Here is an 8,882-nt window from a genome sequence, read left to right on the forward strand (position 1 = left end):
TGTAATTTCAGGAGACATACGTGATGCTAATGGGGTAGGAGAGTCTCAAAACTATGTAGCACACAGTCTACATCTATAGCAATAATTTTTGCAGTATTTTGCCTGGTGAGTTCAGAACACCATTTACAAAAGGAGTTTGTCAAGACACACGATATTTTTGGTAAATGACTATCGGAAAGTGTGTTTCTTAAGTACTTCAAGTGAAATTGTCTTACCAGGAAGAATAAAAACATAAAACGGCCTTTGAAGCAAAGACAACTTTTCCTTCGTGTTGTTTTGGTACATCGGAGACATGGAACATATACTATCATTAGGTATCATGCATTGATTTAATCCTAAAAATGAATTATTTTTAATTGTCCTATGTAAATTTAAAGAGGATTCCGGATGTAAAAATGTATTTTTGAATAAGTAATATGTTATATCAAATATCACATTTGTGCTTCTGAACTATTTCCGCTCACCGGTTAAGTGGAATGTTATATGTGGTGTTAAAAGTAAAGTATTCGTCAGTTACATGTATATAACAAAACAGGCCAAAAGTCTTATTGATTTTATATTTTTAAAAAAAATAACAGCCGAATTAGAGTTATTTGAGTAGGTTTCTTTCGATTGACAATTTTCTTATCAAAATGTAAATCTTGTTTCTAAATTAGTTTGTCAAATAACCTTGATGTAATAACATTTACTTAAAGCTAAGTACTCGACCACAAACTCAACTTGATTGCCCCTCCTTCAGCCACACCTCCCCACTTTCCTCCCCAAAAACGGTTAGGCGGGGTGTTACTTGTGCAGTGACTTATAAATACAGTTAAGAACCCTTCAAGAACAATTGAGAAAACAGAATCGTCTAAATAATGCGTTCATGATAATGTTGGTCGCCTCATGGACGAGGACAATATTGCTATCATTGACAGTATTCTCTGTCATTGTTAAGTGGTAAAAACGATGGATTTATATTATCTTCACTTGACCCCGGTAAATGCATACGAGACAATGTAAGAGACCCTTTACGGCGCCATACTTTCTACGTCTGTCAGATTGTCTAATAAAACTGTAATATCCATGGTTTTGGTAGTGAATTGTGTTTAGAATGAGTATTGTGTGTATTTTAAAAGAACTTTTTTATATGTTACCTGCCACTGACACCGACTACACGTTTCAATAAATAACGACAGCTCGCAAGGATCTTTAGCTTGTCATACTGGCATTGCTTTAACAACGTGGTTATAATGTACGGTTTTCACTTATTATATCGCAAAATAAACAAAGCAATGCTACAACATCAAACATTGCAATGGATCAGATGACTTTTAGTAGATAATTAAATCAAAATGTCGTGTTGGATTCCAAAACCAGAACATCAACAAAAGATACACTGGTGTACATGTATATTTTTAGAAATTGTGTACCATTGTTGTATATTTTGAGAACTCGTGTTCCATGATTGTTATATTTCAAAACCTATATCACATTGTTGTATATTTTTAGAACTCGTGTTCCATAACTTATATACTTTAAAACCTATAATTGAAATGTTGTATAATTTCAGAACTCGTGTTCCATGATTGTTATGTTTCAAAAACCTATAATACCATGTTGTATATTTTCAGAACCCTTGTTCCATGATTGTTATATCTTTAAACCAATGATTGTACAACATTGTGTACAGACATCATGTGTCATTGAAGTATTTTATTTTAAATCTATATTACACTGTTGTAAATGTTCAGAAATCGTGTAGAATTGTTGTATCCTATTGTCGGCAGCTATACCACACTGCTGCATCATGTTTTACAACACTTATAGTACAATGTTGTGTATGTCATTGCACCATACGGGATCATGTAAAGTTTATGCATGAAGACGTTAGCCAGGAATGATTGCGTCGTTAATGGACACCATTCAAGTGCTATTACACTGAAATGTCATAACCTGGACACGGTTGCATGACTTTTCAATTTTCTATTTGGGGACAAAGCCTATCATGTCACATTTCAGAGGAAGTTTGAGTAGAAGTCAAATGTATCATTAGAGACGATCAAAATGAAGATGTTTTTAGAACAGAGAGGAAGCATACATACATATTTAGTTGCCTTTTATGATCCTATAACGAGGCCAGACTAAGCTATTCGTTCAGGACAGCATTTCATTCTTGCATACTACATCCAATACCTATAAGACATTGTTGTACAGTACAATACTTACATTTTGTATTGCACTTGCCTATATGTTACTATTGTTACCAAAAACTGTCGTATACGTAGCTGCCGAAGATGTCTCCCTGGTAAATAAAAATAGCAACCGGTCACGTTCAATGTAATTATATAGATACATCATAATTGTTAAATTTCATTTTAAGAAAGTAAGTTAATAACCTTTGCAAGTTTGACTGGACAAATTTATCTTCAAACGTGTCATTTGTCACAAAATCCTTAATATTTTCCCCATAACATGGTATCAACCTACAACACTTATTTATATTCTTAAGATATATTTTATATATATCATAAGATTGTATTCTGTATAAAAAAAAATATCAGGAAGGCTTTTGGTACTGTCTCCTTTTTAAAGTTCTTCTCCCTACTTAATCCTTATCATTTTGAAAGTATAATTATCACAAGGAGGTTTGAACAGAAAATCAACACTTCCACTCACATAAGGAGATCACCCATACACTGTTGCCTGATATCTGTTCATCAGTAATGCTATTGTATTATAATATCAGGACCGTAAATCATACTGATATGTCATATTTTCATATCACATATCAAACTTTCATTCTGTTTTATTTTCAGACTGTATATTTCAAGCGTTTACAAATGTTGAACGTAATACACGTTCGTATAATATTTTCTTGAGCGATAATAGACCTACCTTGTTGAAAAGTAATTTTATAATCTATGTTATACAGTTGTATATATTCAGAATGAGCTGTATATGCATCATGTTTGAAGTACTTTTATTCCACTGCTGTTTAATATTTTCAGAACGTTATGTACACTATTTTATCCGTTTACTCGTCTCACTTAGATTAGACGTCTGGCCCCGAGTCACAGACAGTATTTATCAAATTATTGGTTCGGAATCGAACCACTGACCTTTTGTTATGTCTCATTTTATCTGCTGATAAAACAGGAGATTGGGCATAATTAGTATGTTTATACATATTATCTTTACATCAGCTTATCTTATTTTAGCTATCTTTTGGTTTGTTTATTTGTATTTAATTTTTTTTTTGAGAGAGAAAAAGATTTGTGCTCCGACACTGATGTTACCATAGCGACATGGTATATCTCAAAAGAAGGGAAACACTTTTTATGTTGGTTGTACTTTTAATGCAGGCATTAAGTCTGTGAGGATCGTCACCAAATCACTCGTAAATTTTAATAAAGATTGTTCTGTCGGCTGTTCACCTGTGTTACATATCTCTTAGCATCACTGATGAGACATAGAAGGATGAAATAGCTGTGTGATACAGCTGAATTCATTGTTTGGCTGCACTGTAACAAACACTAAAGCTGTATTAAAAGGTCCTGCTCACTTCTGTGTCTTTTGTACAATGTTATACATGTTAGATCACTATGGATATCGGTTAATACAGTTGTGTGTGAATAAAGTTTGTGTTACAACGTTAACAGTTCCTCGTGTCAGGTAGCATTACTTTATTACTTGTTACCGGTAGCCTATATAGTGTATCTAGGTTTTGACATTGTGAACATCCTGTGATAAGACACAGTTAGCCAGTGATAATGTACACGCGCCTTAGGGAGGCACGCGTCCTTCTTAATCCTCACAACAGTGCGATATGTACACATACAAGTGAAACCACACCTCGTGTCTAACGGTGCTGTCACCTGTAGCCATCCGATCTTAAGTACCCGACAAATTTATCGTCACACTGTAGCATCAACATGCATATCTTAATTCCGGTATGACAAGTGGGAGGGGTTTATCGATGTTCTTACACACCAAGTATTAGCTGCGTGTTAAACCCCGCATAATCATTGTTAAAATTCAACAAAAACACCAGAGAGGCGGAGTCTCATATTCAAATGGATCGTTTTAAACAGATTTGACATATAGCACACGAACTGAAATTTAAGCCATCTGTATTACAGGTAGCGACTTTACAGGTAGATAGTCAAAGTGGAGCACGCGCTACAGTTCTGATTGGTTGTGATCGGTACATCCACGTGTGTGTTGTTGACAGCTATAGGGTTATACCTGCAGTGCTGGCTATTGATATTCAAACTTTCTGTCCTACGAAGGACCAGAACGGATATGTTGGTAAATTTGCCGTCAAATTGATATCGAATTTAGATATCATCGATACGTCAAATATTTAAGAGTCTGTGTATATACACACACACCGTACATATATTAGTAATATGGAGATGGATACATATTTGTATGGTATTGAAGACGACTTTTTAGATTTTTATGATCCATCCGTGGACTATGCAGATAGTTTAGAATCGCCTTGTTCTACTAATGAGTCGGACTCGGAAAATTTGAATCTGAACCCTTCATCACGGACAAAAAGTATCAAGAGGCCTACAAAGAAAATTCATCAACGCTCGGCAGCAAATCAAAGAGAGCGAAGACGAATGAAATCCATCAATGACGCATTTGACATTCTTAGAGACAGTATTCCTACTAGCGTCAATGCTGACAGAAGATTGTCCAAAGTTGACACTCTAAAATTAGCCATTCGATATATAAGTTATCTTGCGGACATGGTTGAAACCAGCAGTGAATATTCTCAAGACAGCCATTATTCAAAGTCCAACAGACCACAGGAGAAGGTCATTGTTCGATGTCATTTCGACGGTAAGTTCTGTGTTGGTCATCATTGGTTTAATAATTTACTTGTACTGTCCATATAGTTTTGTGTGTTTTGTTGTCAGACATTCGTTTTGTCAAATCATTGTATTTAATTAATTTCATTTTATTTTGGGAACCAACATGGATATCTAGAGATCAAACTGCAGCACGATTATTTAAATGTAATATGAAATATAGCTTAAAGAACTTTGAAAGGCCTACCTAACGTTACACTATGATATCTGTTAATTTCATCTTAATGTTGTACATGTTTTTTCATAAGAAAGTCTATCTTAAAAGTAATCATTTTTTCAATTTAATTACGTCTTAATCCGGAAACAAATAGCACAAGAACATTAATATTGTGAAATATACATATTCATTGATTTCTAATTAGGAACAAAATTCATTATTAAAAAAAAAAGAGGAAGAGGGGGGATGGGGCAAAAACAAGCAATGTAAACACTCTACCTTTTAACAATCACGTGCTATACTGTATGTAATATCTATTTAGGGAATGACTTTATACAGATAAGCCTGAAATCTAAACTTATAGGATTGGTGTTCTGGTATTGAGAAGTCGCATTACAATAGTTCGTTTACATATGGCACGAGAGCGCCACGCGACATCATTTTCATTCATCGAGGCTAAAACTTGAATTAATAATTACACCCGTATCTCGAATACAACCAATACACAAACCTGAGTAGATAAGTTATGCCTGGTTCATTATCGTTCACAATTATATCATCAATGGCGATATATATCAATTCATAGAGACATTACAAAATTGTTATAATGTTATAATTATTTATATTTGTATTGTTGGTAGATAATCGATTACGACAAAAGTTTGAACTAAAACGAGAAAGAGTCTATTTTATGTGAGGTTTGAAAACAGTAAACAAACCTCGCTTTCTTAGTGTATCGATTTGATCATGCTAGCGGTCCTCGCGATTTGTTCTCAACTTAAATATCAAATATAAAACATGTTTACATTTGCTGTCGAACACACAGTCAGGTATTGAGTTTCTTTATAAGGAGTGTTGAGATCATTCTCAGACACCAGTGTCCAGCTTCCGTACTTGTTATATAAAACAAAGGTATACGGTTATAGTATGCCGGTATATGCAATAACAATCCTTCAGAATATTACAATTCTATATTCGATTTTTCAAAGCGTCGATCCCTCTGTTGCGTGTACATTTTGATCCAATATGTATACGGTTTTCCAGTAGTGTTAATAGTTTTTTCAAGGAAAGTTCCTCGTCTCCTCTTATCCTGATAAGTTTTTGAAAACATAAAAACATGAGAACAAAATTATATTCCAAACTCAGCTTTCTAGATTTGACACCATGAAAAAATACAGTTATCTTCTATAGCATTTCTGTGTCAAGTTGTACCATTCGGAATAAAAGGGTAGAAAATGTAAATACTCCATAAATATTATCAACACAAAGTATGTCATTGAGTTTTTTTTCTATAATTTCTGTAACAACTAACGGGGTGTATCATTGGTCCCATACTATAACAGTTAAACAGTTACAACGATTAAAACAAGATAAGTACTTTCTCCCTGTAAGATAAGGAAACCACATCGAACAGACTATCAATCAATAATAAGCGAAAACAAGAAAGTCCTTAAATATCAACATTGATTAAACGATTGACATGATGCGAATTCTAGATTCAGGAATATTTAAAAGATAAGACTTTTTGTTACTGGTGTAGAAAACAATCAGATGTGTATGAAATCTACTTATACAAGGACTGTCTTATCTTGCAGATTATGCCAGCTCGTCCGACGGTGCAATGGGATACATGGGTCATTCCTTATCGTGGAAACACGCAGACCAAGAACCGGTGCGGACAGTAGATAACAAGCAAAGTGCCAAAGTGTGGGTGCCAGGTCACCCCTCAGAGACAGATCTACTAAACCTTTCGGCCTCGTACTCTGGCGACTATGGAAATGTCTCATGACACCAAAGAAATCTTTTATCACTAGAAAACAAGTTGATAACGGGTTGATGGTCCCTATCATTACGGACTAGCCTTTCGACAGTGAGATCCATCGTGATATTTTACATGGTTATTATCAAAACTGAACTGTCTTGCTACACTGCGTTGATACTTACTACTGTAGAACAGTTTACTATGACGATTAAAAATTGTTATTTTATTGCCTCAAGACTCAAATGGTTCTGAGACATTCTCGTGACATGAAGATGGAATGGTTCTTATCGTCGTTGTAGACAATCGGCGACTGTTATGAGCGATAAAATCTGCTCGATCATGTCCTGACTGAAAACGTTTGAACTTTGTAAAGCAAAGCAGCATAAGTTGGTATTAAATTTGTGCATAATATACATGTTGGTTTTATAAAAAGTCATATGTATTGATATATGTCATATCATTTGTTCTTAAAGAATTTGAAGTCAACCATTTACCACATTGGAAGACGTGAGGCTGGTCCTCTACTACAAGGCATTCACAATAGTTCTTGATCTTAGTAATATGCAATTATCATACAATGTACGTACATACACAGGGAGTTGGGAACATGTTTTTATATTATCGACTTTCATGTTCATATTCAAATTTATATATTAACGATTATATATTTACCTAATATAATATATGTACCTAATGATATCATAAATCCATTAAATGGTAATGATTTAACCAATGCGTTGTTTTTTTTTTATCAAACGATGATGTTGATCCACTTTTCATTTCATCAAAATATATGCAAGACCGACTGAGAAAGATAATACACTCTCTCACCCTCCAGTCGTCTTCTCTGGAATCAATTTCTGATTTCATTCGAGCAGTTTATGTCTCCTATAAAAGTTACAAAGCTTACAGCATTAAGGAGCTTTGCACCTCCACATGTTTTGGCAATTTTTTCGATCACTTTGGAATTTGGTGCATTGCTTCATTGTTCGGCTGGCTCTATTGTATCTAATCCAACTTTGCATGAATGAGTCCTGTTCATTTGTGTGTCTCTTGCACTATCTTTGGCAGTGTTTTTTAAAACATTATATCTTGTCATTTACATTCAAAATATGTCAATGATGTTGTCCCCTAATTGGGTCTCCTCTCTCCTCCCTGAGTATACCTCTCTTCCTTACACAAGATTGCTTTACTTCTGTGTTTCAGAATATCCTCTCTTACATGGACACTAGAATAATATTTTAATACCGAACACCATGCTTTGTCTTCCACATTTAACACACATCTTTTATTTCTAATACCTAAACTCACTCTATTTTGTTCATGAACATTATCTCATCCAATGAACATGTCTCACACTGGGCACGACACTTATGCTTCTGTACATCAAACACACGTCTACATGGTTATCGCCCAAACGTACCTTCCTAACATGCTAGATGAACTCGTGCTAGTAATGAAACATTGCGCATTATTCTTATGTCGAGTACTTCCTTCCGTCAACTTCTCGTCTTAAACACCAGTGTTAGTTATCTTATATCAAAGACAGTTTGACACCCAATCCTTAATCGACTTCCTACATTTTTCTTCACATTCATCTTATTCTTACAATTGCGATCTACATTTATTTTGGTAATGTTCCTGTACATGCTTCCCATACACCACTGTTATTCGCTGACTTATATCTGTAGTGATGTTCCAGTCTAATTGCCCTGGTTTTAAAATAAAACGACCACCCGCCTGGAATATTTCAATTCCGGATACAAATAAAACGTTTCAACCCTTATGTAATCTTTTCATCTTCAATAACCGCCTTACTTGTGCACCATCTCAAAGACAATATATGATGTTTAGATCTCTTACAATAAACGTATTGTTACCTGACAAAATCCATCTCCATTTCGGTAAATAAAAAGACGGACATGTCTCAATTCATTTAAAACACATTTAAGTATATTGCCATTTAAATGCGTTGTTTTATGATGAGCATTGCCTTGTAGTTGTGTAATACCTGACAAACAATCCGCTGGGTATGAACCACTGGGTAACAAATGGCAAACACAGGCTTAATAACCAACTTAGGTCCGATTAACTTACGGAT

At 34.6% G+C, this 8,882-nt stretch overlaps 1 protein-coding gene across 1 annotated transcript; it reads left to right on the plus strand.

The window, feature by feature from the left end:
• Positions 1 to 4,391: 4,391 nt before the first annotated feature.
• Positions 4,392 to 6,808, plus strand: LOC132556387 (pancreas transcription factor 1 subunit alpha-like). The gene is made up of 2 exons (XM_060220790.1): positions 4,392 to 4,833; positions 6,615 to 6,808. The coding sequence occupies exons 1-2, from the start codon at positions 4,392 to 4,394 to the stop codon at positions 6,806 to 6,808; spliced, it is 636 nt and encodes a 211-aa protein (XP_060076773.1).
• The last annotated feature ends 2,074 nt before the right edge of the window (positions 6,809 to 8,882 follow it).

Source organism: Ylistrum balloti, unplaced genomic scaffold (assembly GCF_031769215.1).
Source record: "Ylistrum balloti isolate Yb309-2 unplaced genomic scaffold, AGI_CSIRO_Ybal_v1 Utg370568, whole genome shotgun sequence".
NCBI classification, from domain to species: Eukaryota; Metazoa; Mollusca; class Bivalvia; order Pectinida; family Pectinidae; genus Ylistrum; species Ylistrum balloti.

Coding starts and splice junctions, on each gene's coding strand:
- LOC132556387 (XM_060220790.1), top strand. CDS start 4,392: ATGGAGATGGATACATATTTGTATGGTATTGAAGACGACTTTTTAGAT. Junction 4,834..6,614: donor TGTTCGATGTCATTTCGACG/GTAAGTTCTGTG, acceptor CTTATCTTGCAG/ATTATGCCAGCTCGTCCGAC.